Below are 19,151 nucleotides of genomic sequence, written 5' to 3'. Positions count from 1 at the left end.
AATTATTTTCTACTAAATGGTACGAATAGGTAATATACTATGACAACACAATATCATGTCTCATTTTTGTTTTACTTTTTACTTTTTTAAAATAATAAATCAGTACTTTTGAAGACTTTTAATTTGTTTTATAATCCCATTCATAATTTTGGTTTTCCCTTTCATTGCTGCAGCATTTTGCTATATAAATGCTATCCATGATGGAATGATGAAAGCAAAAGCTTAATATAATACTGTAGTATAAAGAAACAGTATTTTCTTCAGTTTCAGAAATGTTGTGGGCAAAAAGTTTATATTAATGCTGCTTGCTTGCAATTTTTTTAATTAATACTCTTACAAAAATTTGAAATAGGCACCTATACTACATTATATATAAATATTAATAGCTTAGAGGCAATATTCCAGATATTCAGATTGTATATAAATAGTAAATTAGGAAATAACTGGTTCAATTATGTTGTTAAATGTTATCACAATAGCTTGCCTTACACCCTGTCATTAAGTTCTTCATATCTTCTCTCACAAATACAGCAAAGTTACTTTTCCCAGCTATAGAAAAACAATATATTTACGAAGGTTGGGGGTATCCCTTACATCTTCATAAAATCAGTATTCTACTGAACATACCCTAGACACAGAATTAAAATAACATTCTACTCTCTGAGCAACTCACATTTTTATGTGAATCCAGATGTTGACAAATAATCTAATATTGTAACTTAATTACATCTGTTAAAAACATAACTATCCTTCAATTCCTGGAGATTATACTATCACCATAGTTTGTTTGAATTAATGTATAAATATAATTTGCTTGCTACTTCTGTTTTCACACATGACATTTTTTTAAAAATTGCCATTAATTGGAATAATGCCTCTAACTCTTCTGTTGGCACTACTGAGGTATAGAAAGTTTCTCTTAATGATACAAGTCCACATACATTCATTAATATTAGTTCCATACAATTGACTTTTTGTTGTACTAAGTATGCTTACATCATTCCCTACATACATTTAGCTATGTATCAGTGCAGCCATTACTGATGTTATATACTACATGGTAATAACATTGTAATAAGCCAGAGAATGATGTGATGAAAACTACTTTGATTTAGTTTGGTACTCAAACTTGTCTCAGGTTAACTATACAGTACATTTCCATGCTTTTTTAAATTATCAGGATGCAGACTTTGATTAGTTTGGACAAGTGATCTTGCAATAATGGGGAACACCAAATTCAGACATTTCTTTATATTACAGTTTCATTTAGTACTACTGTAATTGTGTGTTAGCTGTTCTAAATATATTTATTTATTTTTTATATATCTATATAAGAAATATATTGATACATATATATCTGTATGTTGACAGGGCATGTATGAGCACCAGAGTAACAAGTAGTTTCAAAATGCACAGGAAAACACACTTGCATTAGTAACAGAGAATGTAAAATAATGTCTATTGAAATTAAATTAACATGCTTTTTTTTTTCCTTTTTGAAATTTCAGAAATCTGAAAGGTATTGTTGAAAAGGCGTAATATATGTTTACATGTCAATGATTGCAGGTTATGAAAAGTTTTTAAATTAAGAATTGTCAATTCATATTTTTCTATTTGTGCAAATCTTTCTGTGCGGCTTCTTTTGGTTTGGTCATAGTGCTGGAAAAAACAGATGTGCCAGTCACAATATAATCTGTATTATAGTCAGAGTGGGAGAATAATTTAAATAATTAAAATACTCTTTTAATATTATTGAAGCTTAATTTCAGTTTTATACGTTGCTTATCTTAGTGACCAAATTACATGTCTGCATGCCCAATATAAAGTGTTTCCACTGGGGGAAATTGTGCTGTTTCTAATTTTGTGACCTCATTTACAGTATTAAGGCAAATTGACATAGTATCTTCTATAAAAGGGAGAGGTCAATGGTAATTCTAATCCATTTATAAATCTTTTGTCACATAAATCAGAACTATTTAGCAGCATCAGCCTGATGTTCAAGAAATAGCAGAAAACCTAGAGTAAAAAATCATATATTTAATTTTTTCCTTTTATATTATAGAAACTTTTTTTTAAAATGGCTCCTGCCAGAAAAAACAAAACAAAACAATAACAACAACAAAAACTTTTTTAAAATACCAGATTTTTCTGGAGAATAATTTTATCCTGATGGTTGGCAACCTGAAAGAGTCTACCATCAGGATCTTCAGTGTTATGGTTGAAGAGGCTGGTATGATGAAAGCTGCTATCTTTTGGTTCCTAAATGATCCTGAAGTGCACAGTGTAATTTGTACTGATACAAAATGTAATAGAAAAATATAGTAAGAAAACAATAGCAAATGACCAATCTCAAATGGATTTCATATCAGAAAGGCCACTTAGTAAAAATCCAGAGTTTGGTTAAAAAAAAAAAAAAAAAAAAAATCCTTACTATTTTTACTCCAAACATTTTATAATTCCATGTGCTAACTAAAATAGCATGCCCTATGGTTTACAGATATAAAGATGCATCGTTTGTACACTTGTGGAGTGCTGACTGTGTTGGGGGGGGGGGAATGTATCTTTGGCCACATATACCAATGTTTGTTATTCCTTGCACATAGTGTTGCATGCTTAATATTAATTACAATTCAAAATAAATATACTGATAAACATAAAATCTATATTCTGGGCTTTCATTTGCAGAAATTAAATATTTACAGCTCATCTGAAGGTAGTACAATTGATATAACTTTCCTTGGAGAAGAAAAAGCAGATCTTGAATCAGAAGCAGCACTAGAACCAAAGGCCTGTTTTACAGAAGGTATGGAAAGAACATTTTGGTTTATCAATTCCCATTAGTGCAGGCTGCTATAGTTATATAGTCCAGGCTTAAATTAAGCTAGATGACAAGGGGTTGTAGACTCGAACCCCAAAATAAAGAGGGTTCTATTGTGGGCCGTCTGCTGGTAATAGGATATTCTAAAAGTATAAGCAACCTAAGGCCCTGACCCTACAATAACTTATACCTATACTTAAATTTACACATTGTTAACAGTCGCATTGAACTCAATGAGAGTGTTCCTGGCATATAAAGTTAAGCATATGCACAAGTCTTTCCAGTATCAAGGCCTAAGACTTTAAATTTTGTAACGAATAAGAGATCTAATCCTGCAAACTCTCACTCATGTAAGGAGTGCCTTTGATGGTCAAATGGAGTACTCTCATGAGTAAAAACTGCAGGATCAAGCCTCTCAGCCTGCTTTCCTGCAAAGAAGCCTGTCCACACACTCATATCCTGCATAAACTTCAAAGGGCCAATTTAGGAAAATCTGAACATTCAGAAATTTTGAGATGTCAAAAAAGTGATATTTTGGAATTTCAGTTGTATAGCACCATAAATGTACACACTGCTTAACAATGTGCAAAATCTGATAAAAATATGGAGTTCTTATATAGAGCTTTTATCAGTAGAGCTCAAAGCACTTTATAAAGGTTACTATCATTATCCCCATTTTTACAAACATAAAGGGCAAAATCCATACAGCCTAGTCCTAGTTTTCCAAAAAGTTTGAAAGTTCGATGTAAGTTTTCACCATTTCACTTTGGACAATTTTTGCACTTCTATTTTTCTACAAAATTCAAATGTTTCATAACAACTTTGAAGCTTTTAAATTAGAACTTCAAATCCACATTTGGCTCTGATTAGGTCCCTTGTGACTTAGAAATGTTCTCACTTTCATGTGAAAATAAACCCACTTTCAAGAAGAAAAAATTACAAATATAAATATTTTTGCAACTCAGGACCTTTTTCAAATCTTAATGAAATGCAAAAAACCAACTAAATTTTTGAGTATTTCACATTTTATTACAAATACATTTTATCTAAATGCATGATGTGCATTGCTGTCAAGGATGTGACCAACTTTTAGTTAACTAGGCATTTTGAATAACTCAAGATGAGATTACTGGGGCTATAAAGTATATGCTCTTGGTCATTTCAGTAAAAGTTGCAGGAGTATGTAGTATTTTTATGTGAGCTGATGAAATACAATATAGTCTATGTGTAGGGCCCTACCAAATTTACGGCTATGAAAAATGCGTCACGGATCGTGAAATCTGGTCTCCCCCTGTGAAATCTGGTCTTTTGTGTGCTTTTACTCTACACTATACATATTTCATGGGAGAGACCAGCATTTCTCTCACTGGCGGGTCTCACCCAAAGGAAGTTGCAGGGAGGTTGCAAAGTTATTGTAAAGGGGGTTGCAGTATTTCCACCCTTACTTCTTCGCTGCCTTCAGAGCCAGAGAGCGGCAGCTGTTGGCTGAGTGCCAGGCCCTCTCAGAGGTCCAGAGAGGCTCGGGCCACTTCCAGCTTTTGAGGCCCTAGCCATAATAAAATTAAAAAATGACAACACATGAAAACAAAATAAGGCACCAAAAAAAAGAGAGACATAATTTGAATATTTTTTATTTAACAAATGCTTTTCTAGCCTTTTTCTGTGCAGATGCACTAATTATTGAGGAAAAATCTAGCTTTCGTGCAATGTCACAGTTGATATTAAGCATGGTGAGCCCATTCAAACGCTCTTGTCCCATAGTTGAACGGTAATAGTTCTTTACCTGCTTCAACATGTTGAAGGTGCATTCACCTGAAGCCACTGATGCAGGAAAACTGACAAAAATATGCAATTCAGGTGTCTAAATGTGAGGTCCCCTTTGAGCTTGAGGACCAGGCCAAATGGCCCTCCTGGCCCCCCACCTCCCTGATTGGCCCTGCTGTGCCTAGCTCTGAAGGCAGGAATACCATACCATACCATACCATGCCACCCTTACTTCTGCGCTGCTGTCGTCAGAGCTGGGTGGCCAGAGAGGGTCAGCTGCTGACTGAGGACCCTGCTCTGAAGGCAGCAGTGCCGAAGAAAGGGTGGCAATACCCTACCATGCCATCCTTACCTTGGCACTGTTGCTGGCAGTGGTTCTGCCTTCAGAGCTGGGTTCCCAGCCAGCAGCCAAATCTCTCTGGGCGCCCAGCTCTGAAGGCAGCGCTGCCATCAGCAGCAGTGCATAAATAAATGTAACAATACTGCAACCTCCCCCCCACCCATAATAACCTTGTGACACCCCCTCCCACACACACACACACACAACTCCTTTTAGGACCAGGATCCCTACAATTACTACACCATGAAATTTCAGATTTAAATATCTAAAATCATGAAATTTACAATTTTTTAAATCCTATGACCGTGAAATGGACTGTGAATTTGGTAGGGCTCTATCTCTGTGTAACAGATCATCATGGGAACTAATGACACTCCAGGGAGAGCTAGGAGTTTACCTCTGGGGTCATTAAAATGGTTTAAGATACTTTATGTTTGACTAATTTCTTAAAAAGAATGGGAAGAGTGCTAGTGACCAAGTGGGCATGAAAGCTCTTGGGCTCTGCTAGAATATGAAATTCGCACAACTAAATCCTTCAGGCCTCATAATGAAAACAGAACTTTCCAAGGTGGAAGTGGACTATACAGATCAGTGGTTCCCAAACGTTTTACTAAGGTAACCCACCAACTGCGTTTTGTCTTCTTTTGCAACCCACTCAGGGTCCAAACTGGGCGGGCAAAAATCATAGGCATAGGGACCCTAAGCTCAGAGCAGGAAGCTGGGCCCATGCTCACTATCCAACTCCACACACACACTCACTCACTCACTCACTCCACGGCCTCCTTTCCACACCAGCCCTATGATCTAGAACCTTTCTGCAACCGGGTCAGGAGCACTATCTGGGAAATATTACCATAGATGGTTCTTACAAACCTATATTTCATGAAAAGTTTACTTTTGTTCTAATCAGAATATTTATTATTTTTCTCATCATATTTATTTGGGAAATTAGTATATTTTCCCAAACTTGTCTTGGGTAGAACCAGTAAGACAATATAAATCAATAAAAACTACACCTCTACCCCGATATAACCCGACCTGATATAACACGAATTCGGATATAATGCGGTAAAGCAGCGCTCTGGGGGAGTGGGGCTGCGCGCTCCGGCAGATCAAATCAAGTTCGATATAACGCAGTTTCACCTATAACACGGTAAGATTTTTTTGGCTCCCGAGGACAGTGTTATATCGAGTTAGAGGTGTATATTCAGATTAAATAATTATCATAGTTGTAAATTGCGCCTTTAATACACCCTATTTGTTAAATCCTGTAGAACACTTTTCCTTTATTTTGAGATTAATAAGTGTTCCAAGTTATGATATCTATAACTTAAGTGCCGGCAATATGTTTATTGCTGTACAAGGCAAAAAAGTCTTTGCCCTAAGAAGTTTCTGTTCCAAAAGACAGATAAGTTAAGATGCACTGGTAGACCCAGAAGATAGTTTTTAAACTGGAGGAAAGTGGTTTCCTCAGTCTTTTTACCTTGCCTAGTCTTGAGATGTCAGTCTTAGCCTTGATAATTTTCTCTAAGGGTTAACGTTTGTGGGCCTCATGGAAGTAGTGAGTCTTTTGGAGGCATTTGAATGAGGAGAGAGTGGGGGCCTTGCACACTAGGATTATTATTTCATGTAGAGAGGCTACACGGAGGAAGACACAAGGCTGTGAGTGAGTGAGTGAGAGAGAGAAAGTGGCAAGGCTGGTGTTGTTGGAGAGGAGGGAGTGAGGGGGACACAATAAGAAACAGGATCCAAGATGTGTGAGGTGGTGCTGCATATCTTTCAAAGGCAAGGACAAAAAGTTGATACAGTAGGGTACGAAGAAGCAGCAGAAAGGTTCAAAGAGGGGAGACTTGTGGGGTCATCTACAGATGAGGATGGCATTTTTAACAGCTGTATAATTGATAAACTGAAGGGAAAGGCACTATAAGAACATAAAAACGGCCATACTGGGTCAGACCAAAGGTCCATCTATCCTGTCTTTTTACAGTGACCAATGCTAGGTGCCCCAGAGGGAATGAACAGAACAGGTAATCATCAAGTGATCCATCCCCTGTCGTCCATTCCCAGCTTCTGGCAAACAGCGGGAACTATGAGAATACTAAAAACTAACACTATGGGAATCAAGGAAGCCAAAGAGGGAGAGGCTGCAGATCCTCCCAGAGCCGGAGCCTGGCCACCTTCTTCCCCTTCCATAGCAGGGTAGGGCCACAGACACTGGCAGTCTAGCAGGGAATCTGCTGCAAACATACCTTCACGGCATTTTTCAAAACCTGCTCCCCTCCCCCTTGTCCATTTACCTCTTACCTGTGGCTTTCATCCATCTGCTGTTGCACAACTTCTCTCTTCATTCATCTAATGACAGCGCCACCAACCTTTGGAGTTCAGAGGAGGTCCACGGTTTTTGTGGGGGAATCCAGGACTAAGCCCTCCCTTCAGCTCAAACTTGGGCTGGAGGGGGGAGAGAACCCCTGAAAGGACCCAAACCCACCCTCCTGGATACTGAAGTGGGTCCTCAGCTCTTGGGGGAAGAAGTAGTTCTCCTGCTCAGCTCCCTTTCCTCCCACTATGAATCGGAGGATTCTCATGATGCTGAGGGGTAAGTCTTGCCAAACCCCAGCACATGTGTTCTTCACAAGGCAGCAATTAGTGTTGTTAATTAACAGGTGGGGTGAAAATCAGTGGTTCAGCCCCTCCTCCACCCTGCAGCATGTGTGGGCATGCAGAGTAGCCTGTTACTCCTGTGCAGCATTCTCTCAGCCAGTAGTGTAATGGGAATTGTGCCTGTCTGAGTTTCAGCCCAAGAACCTTGCTCTGCCAGGTAAAGAGACTCAGTTTTCAGGCAGCAGCAGAATGGGAATTGTGTCTTTTGATCATAAACTATAATCTTTTTTTTTTTCAGGGAAGGGGGCTTTGAGTTTGAAAGGCTGGGAAAGGGTCTTTCTCTCCACCCTTCCCCTACTCCACAGACTGGCTTCACACTAAAGCATAAGGAGCATGTCAGGCAGCCTGTGACCAGAACAGAGGCTCATGAGGATCCCACACCCCACAGAACTGCACCATTAGAGGAGTAAATGGGAAATCCCTTCCAATGTTCAAAAGGCCCCCTGAGTTACGGAGTAAAGCCCTGAGTGGTACTAGGTTGCATCTGCTGTATTTACTTGGGTGCTTGCCAGCCTGGGGGAGCAGGTAGGCAACCTTTTAGGCTCCTAGGGACATCTAGCAAGCTACTTCCACAACTGAAGTATTTGTACCAGTACCCCACTGTGGTGGTATGGTCCCCAGGCCAGGATGAATAACATGCTATCTCCCCTCTGTGTAAACAGCCAGAGGAACTACCACACATGCACCATTAGGAGAGAAGGAAACTGCAGGACTTTCCCAGGACAGGGTGCCAGTGGCTTACAAGGAACTTACTAATATTAGTTAAATGCCTTCCCTTTCAAGCAATATTAAATACATAGTTTCTAGCAGATGCATTCTAAAGGACATCTGATTAAAACCAAGTGTTAAACTAAAATGTGATATGAAAACAAAGAAATTTCATAAGATCTGGGAGCCTAAGTTTGGTGCAGCAGTAGCTTCACCAGTGAAACACCTTCAGAAGGAAAATTCCTTCCAAAAGACCCCATAAATCATAAGAGTGATGACCTACTACACAGCAGTTTCAAAGTTGCAGCTATCACCATTCAGACCAAAGGTTTTTCATTTATTTAGTAAGGAAAGTCTACTCAGTAGCAAGCAAGTAGCTCATCGTCTAGCAGTATGATCCTTGAGACATCTTGGGCTCTTTCCTGATCAAACCCTTGATGTGATTTGTGACAAGAGCAATGGCTTTTAACTTGATGGCTGCAAGGAAGCCATGTGACACCCATGAGTAGCAATCAGTCATCATAAACAGATACCTTATATATCCAAATGCACAGATCAGAAAGAGCAGTTTGGGGAAACTTCAGATAAGTTAGTAGCTGAGAATACAGAGAGCCTCAGACCTCACTATCAAAGCCAGCATAGCAATCTACTGGTCGCTACTAGCAGCAAGGGTATCCAGGAAGACACTATTACCATGGCAGAGGGAGAAATCTGAAGCAGAAGCTTCCAAGGAAACCTAGATAAATTTTTCTCCAAACCAACAATATCCTCATCATGACAAAGACAAAACGAGCATTTGTGTACAAGAGGTCACAATTTCTGTCCAAGACTCTTCCTTTCGATCCACCCTTTCTGCACTCAGAATTTTAAGTAACAACTAGCAGTAGTCACAGCAAGGTACCAGGTCATAAATTAGATACCTATATTCTTGCATAGACAATAAGCTAATCAGTGTCCTGCCCAGAGAAGCTGACCACTCACGACTGGAAAGATGATGGAAAGGACTCATGCCCACCAGTTCTTCAAAATCAAGAAGAGCTTCTGAACCCAATGCAGAGAATTGCTCACCCATGGGTCAAAACAGACATTGCTCTGGCCATAATTTTACCAACATAGCAAAGAATTGCAAAGATCCAAAATTTCATTGCATTGATCATTCCCTGGCAGAGGTCATCCATAACCTATTATTTCCAAAGCTAGGATTGCTAGTGCCATGCATTGGCTTCATCCCCTGAGTGGGCTTCTCAGAATCACTTTTTGAGGTCATGGAACCACACTCCTGATGCAATGCAATGCATTAGGTGTCATTCTCAGATGGCATCCAAATTGTCCTTTGTGGAACAGGTAAGTACAAAGAACGTTCTGAAAGTTAACCCTGTTTCCACTCTAGACCCTTGCGTACTCACTATGGTAGCAAGCCTTGCGGTATGGGTAGCATACTTGGCAGACAAATTTCCAAAATCTCAAAGTACACATTCTTTAGATCACTTTGACAGCTCTACAAGTGGTATGTTTGAACAAAAAAAAACAACACCACCCCACCAAACCCACGACGGACATTGCCATGTGGGATTGGACCAGTGGTTCTAGTCCAATATCCTGTGTATGACACTGGCCAGTATCAGCTGCATTTCAAACTACTTCATTAAATCAGTGGAAATTTGTATCTGGAAACACTCTTAAATCAATTTAAACCTGTTTCATATCAGTTTAGCTTGCCTGTGTAGGTTTTCTTTTTATGTATAGATATCTGTTTAGTTCTGCCTCAAGATTGTTCTGGCATGAATGTTGTGATATCTTCAGTGTTATCCGTTCTTTTGATATTTGATGTTTTTCTTAAAGCCCCGCCCTGCTCCTTAAGTCATATTATTAACAGGAAATCTCAGCTTTCTTTCTTTTTTTCCCTTTTTTTAAGTTTCTAGCCCTCATAGATGCAGCAGAATGCTTGAGTGTGCCCAAAAGACTCAGAAACCAAAAGACACAAAATGAACCCCAAATGTATTATTTTTAAAAATCTCATGATATTTAATCAACTCTCATTATGTTTGAGGCCTGACTCATGATTTTGGAACACTTGAGATTGGCAATAATGTATCTGGTCAACATTTCAGATACCCTTCTCTCCCGCCTACCCCCACCCCCCATCAGAGGGGGGGGAAAGTAAGAGATGTTTGATTGGACTAAAAAGAATGATACCCTAACTCCCTGATGATGTGTAGAGGAGCGAGTCAGAGCAGGCCTCTCCTTATATAGAAGTGCATGGAGGAATGTGCGAAAGGGAGAGGAGTTCCTCTCAAATTCACTAAATGATAATTTTCTGACATGTAATAAACAGATTTCCAGTTTTCAGAAATGCTCTTCCTGTATGAATTCAGAGGCTGATTCCTATTGTATTACTTTTGATTAGAAATCTGGAATACCTTTTGCTATCTCAATTATTTTTTCATCCTCAATCAATTGGTGGTTACATTTTGTAAGTATGAACTCATGCCCTTTCTCTAGATTTATTCAAAAACAACAACAACACTCTTCTCCTTCCAAAAAGATACAATATTATCTTACAAGAGCAACAAAATATGTTGATGACTGGGAGATGTGGAAAGGGGGGTGCACCAAAATGTGGTTTCAGTGCTGTGTCTGCATAAAATTAGTGAATACCGTTCTCAGAGCACATTTAGGCTGACACCACTGGTGATGATTTACAATCAGGCACGTAAAATAGCCCAGTCTTATTAATTTTTATTTCAGTAGGAGAAAAAGGGAAACATAATAGTGTTTTCCAAATTGGGAGGAAAAAACAACAACAAAGGAACAAAATCAATGGGACAACTTGCATAAGGAAAAAAATGAGCAGAAATATAACTCCAAATCACCAAGGAAGGGCATCAAAAGTTTCAAAGTTGGTGTCAAAAGTAATAGGATTTAAAAAAGAAAAAGAACAATGCCAAAAAAGATAGCTATGGTGCTGATATTTCACACCATTCAGCATTTAACTTTGATGTCTGCAACAAGGTGTATTATGCAGGAGTTTGTTAAATATTTCTGACAGGAACTGAATATTTTAATCATCCAGCTCGCTGAGATTTTCTGATGTGGAGAAACCATAATTAGCGTGTGTATAAATTCTGTTTTTTTCCCCCCACTGAAAAACGTATTATTGAATGTCACTATTATTTTGTGTTTGTGCATGCGCATGTGCGCGTGTGTACAACAAAATTTTTATTTACAAATTGTAGCATTCAAGTAAACCTCTTGGAAAAAGGTTCATAGAAATTGAAAGGGGAACTATCAAGGTAAAATCATTTTTGAAATAAAAGTTTGTTATTAATTAAAAGTCAAATCCTGCCGTGACTTGTGCCATACATAACTTCACTCTATCCAGTGGGATTACTTATGTGAATAAATATTTGCAGAATTGGGTTCGATGGGATAAATGGTGTAAAACACTTACTAGACTATTTGCTGCTGTTGCGTAATCTGCCTATGGAACTACTCACAGTAGTAAGCACTACAACTGGTAAGTCTTTGTAGGATCTAGTTCTTAAACTTAATAGATACACCTCTACCTCGATATAACGCTGTCCTCGGGAGCCAAAAAATCTTACTGCGTTCTAGGTGAAACCACGTTATATCGAACTTGTTTTGATCTGCCGGAGTGCGCAGCCCCGCCCCCCCCCCCCGGAGCACTGCTTTACCGCGTTATATCTGAATTCATGTTATATCGGGCCGCGTTATATCGGGGTAGAGGTGTATCATTAAAACAGCATTTTTAAAATATCTAATTTATTTCCTACTCTAATTTTTCAGTAGAGAAAATATTTCCACAAAAGGAAACTTATTTTCATATTAGGCTATACAGAAACTTGATTCTCTCCCCCCCCCCCAAAAAAGCTACATTTTGAGTCCAAATTACTAGACAGTGACCATTTTACAATATCCTAGTACATAATTACACTGTTCTAATGAAAAATACTGTTATGTTTTCTTAGGGACCAATCCTACAAAAACACACACGTGGAACATATTCATATGAGTGAAGTTACTCATGTATAAATGTCTACAGGATCAGTCCTTAGTCTCTGCCTTCTGGTAGCTGCAGTTTGTTTTCTGGTTCTGTATGTACATTTTATAAAAAAGTTGTAAATGAAAGTGAGCTCAACTATATCATTGCCTCTGATTCCCGGGTTGATGTAGAGTCAGGAGGCTAGCAGAAACTTAGTATCAAAATTTAATTTGTCAGCATTGATTTACTATTTCAGAATAATATCACAAATTGATTTGTCATAATTTATTGTCCTGATGATTAGGCTGTGTACGAAAATTCAAGTTCTGTCAAGTCAGCCTAGAAGATAAGAAAGGAAAAATCTGGTGGAATCTTCGAAAAACCTGCTATAAGATAGTAGAACACAACTGGTTTGAAACCTTCATTGTCTTCATGATTCTCCTCAGCAGTGGTGCTCTGGTAAGTGAAATGTGTAACAGGCATATTATTTCTGAGAGAAAACACCCTTTAGAAGAATGGTTAATCAAAGAGAGATGTATACACAGCTTTTTTTTTTCCACTAGGAAAAAATTATTTAAAAAAATATTTTAATAAAAAATGTCACATATCTGGAATGCCATATGGGGACACCCAGAATTCCTTTATCCTACCATTAGTAGAGATTAGTTCTTCACACTGTTCTGGCCAGAGCTTGTATTGGGGTCAGATTGTGAGTGAGTGGAAGTTCTCTTTCAACATTCTGGCTAGCTCAGACAGAATACTTGCAGGAGCATTGGGGAAAATACACACAAAAATAGAGGCTGTAACACCTGTACATATGTATGGATTCATACCTTCACTAGACCGCTTTCTTTTTCTTAGTCAGTATCTAGCCATATCCCCTTTGGAGTCTCTGTCAGCCCTGTCCTTGGTTGCTGAGAATACAGTAGCAGAGATGTGGCTGCCCTATGTGTGTAACGCTCTTTCCCTCCTTGTGCACCTCTGCGGGGCCAGCCACAATCTAGCTTTTATTATTTTATGGGGAAATGGAAGTGGTGGTCAAACCCAGATTTTGTAAAGGTTTAATCAGATGAAAAAGAAAACAAATATAAAATGACATGTAAAAACTCTTATCAAGGTTCTTGGACCATACTCCTGTATAGATTCCTCCAGCCAAATTCCTCTCTCTCTCTCCAAGCCTTCTGGGTGTCTTTTATTGCATAGAGAGAGCTCATAGATTTTAACATGTTCTTTATATTTGCTGCCTTTTAATTTGTCATATTACCTTCAGCTCTGCCTACCCCCTGCCACTGCACACGCAGAATTCTGGGGTAATGTTGTAGTAGCAAAAACATCAGCAGTTGAGGACATTGTGTCACATTGGTAGATAGCAGGTGGGAGGAACAGTTGGACTGCAAGATGAAGGAAAGGGGAGGAGAGTTTTTGGTATAAGAAACTGCAGATGAGTGCATGGATGGGGAGCTGGTTTTAGAGAATAGGACTAATGGGGTGCAGGCTGTCTGTTTCCATTTAGGAGCAGGAGTCCATGGGTAGACATGGGAGGGTGACAGATGAACCACTTGATTTTGGTGGTTGACTAGACAGCAACAAGACGACTTTTTTTTTTTTTTTTTTTAAGGAACAATGCTTGCAAACACTTTAAAAAAAATCCCAAAATGGTGTAGCAACCTGAGACAAGGAATCCCTGTGAACTTTCAGTGCCTGTGATACAGATTACACAGATGCGTATTTCTTATAATCCCAACCTTTCCCTTAGGCCGTGACTCTTTAATTTAAAATTGATATTTCTGATGTGCCGTCTCTAGGCTTCATGACTGCTTGCTAGGCATCCAGTAACAGGATATAGGGCATTAACTTGCTTCTCACCAAATTAATAAATCTTCTTCTGGGCCACTTAATTTCTATCAAATTAAATTTCTTGTATGAAAAATTTTATTTGTGTAAGTAGTAACTTTGATTAGTAGAGGGTACTTTTTATTCACATATTAAAAACAGATCTTCGTATCCATGCTTTATAAGGGCAAACCACTGTTACGTAATTGTCCTAATTTCTTTGAACAGGTAACATATGAGTTTCAGTTTAATTAGCCATTTACCCTCCCATTATTTTTTACACACCTACATACCCAGTCTAGTCTGGCAAAATTCTCCAGATTACATTTTTTAAAAGTTCTCTAGGTTTGTAGCTAAAATCTCATAAAAATCCATTAAGCTATTCATTTATTTTGACACTCTATCACAGAGGTGGGCAAACTATGTGGCCCGCGGGACTGTCCTGTCCGGCCCCTGAGCTCCTGGCCCGGGAGGCTAGCCCCCAGTCCCTCCCCTGCTGTCCCCCAGCCCCCCACAGCCTCAGCTCACTGCGCCGCCGGTGCAATGCTCTGGGCGGCAGAGCAGTGAGCTTCTGGGGCAGTGCCGTGGCAGCGTGGCTGCCTGTCCTGTTGCAGCTGCGCTGCCAGCCACCAGTGCTCCAGGCAGTGCGGTAAGGGAGCAGGGAGGGTTGGATAGAGGGCAGGGGAGTTCAGGGGGTGCTCAGGGGCCGGCGGTGTGGATAGGGGTTGGGGTGGTCAGAGGGCGAGGAACAGGGGGGTTGGATGGGGCAGGGGTCCTGGGAGGGCAGTCAGGAAGGAGGGGGGGGGTTGGATGGGGCGGCAGGGGGCACTTAAGGGCAGGGTGTCCGGGGGCAGTCAGGGAGAAGGGGTGGTTGGATGGGACAGGAGTGCCGGGGGGGCAGTCAGGAAGGAGAGGGGGGGTTGGATGGGACAGGGGAGTCCGGGGGCAGTTGGGACAGAGAGCAGGGAGGTGGATTGGGCAGGGGTCCCCAGGGGACCGTCAGGGAATGGGGGGGGTTGGATGGGGCAGGACTCCTGGGGGGGGGCATCAGGATGTGAGAAGCGGAGGGGGGGTCGGATAGGGGTTGGGGGCTGGGCCATGCCTGGCTGTTTGGGGAGGCACAGCCTCCCCTAACCGGCCCTCCATACAATTTCAGAAACTCAATGCAGCCCTCAGGCCAAAAAGTTTGCCCGCCCCTGCTCTATCATGCATCCTGCTTGTGTTTTAAAAAGAGACACCTGGAAACAAGTGTCTGTTTATATTTCCTATAGTTATTCACTGCATGAGCTGTCATTTGAGGGTTAGGGATTTGTCAGTTACAGTATACAGCATTGGGTCACTGTGCCTCATTTCTTCTTGCCACATACTTATTACATACTTTTGTGAGCTGCAGGTATTCGTGTCTAATACTGCCTTGTGCATTGAATTGAGATTTGGCTTGTCTGAGTCACAGAGTCTGTGTCTGGGATGACAGTAGACAGTTTTCTAAAAACCTTTGGAGGATTGCTGTAGATCACTCCCATCACCATGTACCAAAGACTTAAATCTCAAAAATATATTTTGTAATCAGTGATAAATACTACCTTCAGAAAACATCCTGAATTGGAAAGTGATTTACCTTTTCCTTTTCATCTTCAGCCCATGCAGCCTAAATTGTAACTTGCAAAGGCTTATGAATACTGAACTTGAATACTATTTGTTTGTTCACAGGCTTTTGAAGATATATATATTGAAAAGCGTAAGGCTATCAAGACCGTGCTAGAATATGCTGATAAGGTCTTCACTTACATCTTCATTCTGGAAATGGTGCTAAAATGGGTGGCCTATGGTTTTCAAACCTATTTCACTAATGCCTGGTGCTGGCTGGATTTCCTGATTGTTGATGTATGTACTATATTTTCTAAATAACCTATTTTTACTCTTCTGTAAGTTGGCCATCCTACATAACTCATTGTTAGTCATATGTATAATGAGGACAGTACTCTGGGTTAAAAATGACCAAAAATTCACAACTGGTGAACATTTCCCTGATGCCTTGTGGTTATTTAATAACGCATTAAAACTGCATTTGTATGTTCCATTTCATTCCGCATCTTCTGTTTGTTTTCAGCAGTAATCCTCATGTTGATTTTATAGCATTCCTGCTCGATGAGGTGGCAAGACAACTTTAAATATAATCCTATCATTTTTCAGCCACTTCTGACCTTCTAAAGCAGTGATGGGCAACCTGTGGCCCATGGGCTGTGAGGGTAATCCGCTGGCGGGCCGCCAGACAGTTTGTTTATATTTGCATGGCCGCCCGCAGCACCCAGTGGCCACGGTTCGCCGTTCCCAGCCAATGGGGGCTGCGGGAAGTGGCGCGGGCCGCAGGGACATGCTGGCCGCCGCTTCCCACAGCTCCCATTGGCCGGGAATGGTGAACTGCAGCCACTGGGAGATGCGGGCGGCCGTGCAAAGGTAAACAAACTGTCTAGTGGCCCGCCAGCGGATTACCCTGCCAGGTCGCAGGTTGCCCACCACTGTTCTAAAGCTTATATTGGGAACTAAATCTTTCTTTTGGCTTGGCTTGGCTTTTCTTCTCAGTCTCAGTTTTGGTTTGGCTTCTGTCTATATTGTCTCTCTGAATATATACTTTTAAAACAGAAGTAATCTATTTTTATGGGTAATAGAATTACTGTTTTACTGCTAGCTATGATAAAAACATAGATTGGTATCTTCATAAGCACCTATATGACTTAGGAGCACTAATCACTGGGATTTGCACTCCAAAGTCATTTAGGTACTTTCAAAACTCCCATGCATATATTTTATTTTATGACATCTACATGAGTTCATACTCATGAGTTCTTTCTGTCTTTGCAGACATTGGGAAAAATTCAAACAAACTGACAAGGCCACACAACTCTGGAATCCTGCCAAAAGTTTTAAATCTGCAACCAGCAGCAGTTCAAGCATATCCATTCCTTTCCTGTAAATACTTTGGTTTTTAGTTGTTGGGTCTCTCTTTTTTATGTTTGTTTATGTTCTTTGCTTCCACAGACAAAGCAAGTTAGTAATTCAGCTTCTCCCAACCTGTTTGTTTTAGAATTTTAATTTTTGTTCATTTTTGCACAATAATTATCTCATATCAGATTCTAACTCCTCTCTCCCTCTCCTCAGCTGAGAAAACATTAGAGCATTGAAACTCTAACCTTCTCTTCTGGGTTTCCTTTGCCCACCTATCTAGGTAAAGTCCCTCCCTCACCACTGCAAAAAAAGCATAAGATTAACTCCCCCTTCTGAGACAGGGGGCAGTGGCTCATAAGAAACTTAAAACCGATACTGTGACTCCTTCCCCTTTTTCCTGTTCCAATAGCTCTGTTCTTCAGGAGAGGAAACTGTCCATTTGTGCCATGACCACAGTCTCTGGACAGTCAGGAGCATGCTGTAACACTAGATAGTGCCTTTAACGACATAAAAGTAGAGGAAGGAGGTCTCAAAATAAGGGAAACAACCTGTTTCTAATTTTGTTTGAAGAAGATATTCTCATATTCTCCTCTGAAGACTGCATAGGATCCAAATGGGGACTGCTGATTAAAACTAAAATGTTAAATGAAAACATTGGATAATTTCATAAGTAATGGGAAGCTAGTGGTTTCCCAGCTATACTCATCCATGGCTCAGCTGCTAGGATTGCTGTGCCATGGTAGAATTCCACACACTGTATCTCCAGAAACCCATGATCTGTAATTTTCCATTTCTATTTGTCCATCAAGGCCTGCTTTTTAATAGATACTACCCCCCTCCCCAGTCCCCAACACAGATTTTGGAATTAGTATCTCTATCTATTAAAAAAAAAAACTGCACCCTTCATCTCATGAAGATAAAGTACCTTTCCAGAGACATCCTTTGGTAGTAAGGTGATACATAGACTGCGCCTACCCTTGCTTTTTAAGACATTATCTTTGAGAGTAGGAAAACCAAGACAAAGGGAAAAGAGCCAGTTGTCAGAAAATGCAGTCATATAATTAAAATTCTGAAAAACTAACGAAGCAGTGGCTTCCTTTGTGAAAAACATGGTGGCTTCTCAGAAACCCAGTAGGTAAAATGCATTAGAGATAATCTGAGGCTTCTAAGATGCTTTTCCCAACACAGCAACAATATGGTATGATCCTGGAGGATAGGTCCATCAATGGCTATTGGCCAGTATGGATAGGGATCCCACCTGCTCTGATTGTCCCTAGCCTCGGTTTCCCAGAAGCTGGGAATGGATGAAAGGGGATGGATCACTGAATGATTGCCTGTTCTGTTCATTCCCTCTGAAGCACCTGGCATTGGCCACTGTCAGAAGACAGGATACTGGGCTAGATGGACCTTTGATCTGACCCAGTATGGCCCTTCTTATATTCTTATGATAACCATAAAGTTGTATTGTTCCCTTTAAATATGAGGAAATCCTCACAGTGCTTCATAATATTTCACTCACCACTTCTTGAATAGTCGATTCCTAAGTGTTTTGCTATGAGAACTTTGCAGCCAACTCAATTGCCAGGCCCCAGTTTAGTTAAGATGGAACTTTTTTTTTTTTTTTTTGGTGCTCTTCATAGTTCATAGGATCTAAAGTCTTCAGGAAAAGTTGGAAGAAATAGCTGCAGAAAATACAAAGAAGCATAAGCATTCCCTCCAAGCTTCTGAACAGATCAGGAGCTGGTAGTCCTCTAATAACTGTATCCAACATAAATATTCCATTGGTATTCTGACTCTACAAGAAGTAGATATTGGAACAGAAACTTCAGGAGAAGTCCCAGGCAAAATTCAGCTGAAATTTCTTCCATCGAAACATCAGCATGACTATGCCTTTGCACATCTCAGGCCCATTCTAAGTTTGAAAGAGCTACTTTTACACTACTCCAAATGCACAATAAAGCTATGTATTCAACTGGACCTGAGGGTTTCATGCATTGAGGTCCCACCATAGATTTAACTGCATATAAGCAAGTTACCAGTGTAAACACTAAAATCACTCAGTAGTTGATATGCTCCCA

General features: G+C 40.1%; 1 protein-coding gene across 12 annotated transcripts in view; it reads left to right on the top strand.

The window, feature by feature from the left end:
- The window catches only part of LOC112111154 (sodium channel protein type 2 subunit alpha-like), a 122,523-nt gene that overhangs the window by 73,074 nt on the left and 30,298 nt on the right, over positions 1 to 19,151 (top strand). For all 12 annotated transcript variants that reach the window (XM_026647553.1, XM_026647552.1, XM_026647551.1 and 9 more), the window contains 3 exons: positions 2,686 to 2,803; positions 12,599 to 12,753; positions 15,838 to 16,011. In XM_026647553.1, the coding sequence (XP_026503338.1) occupies positions 2,686 to 2,803; positions 12,599 to 12,753; positions 15,838 to 16,011 (447 nt within the window). The remainder of the gene's footprint in view (positions 1 to 2,685; positions 2,804 to 12,598; positions 12,754 to 15,837; positions 16,012 to 19,151) is intronic.

Source organism: Terrapene carolina, unplaced genomic scaffold, assembly GCF_002925995.2.
Source record: "Terrapene carolina triunguis isolate 2854851 unplaced genomic scaffold, T_m_triunguis-2.0 Scaffold62, whole genome shotgun sequence".
NCBI classification, from domain to species: Eukaryota; Metazoa; Chordata; order Testudines; family Emydidae; genus Terrapene; species Terrapene triunguis.
This window is presented reverse-complemented; position numbering and strand designations above follow the sequence as displayed.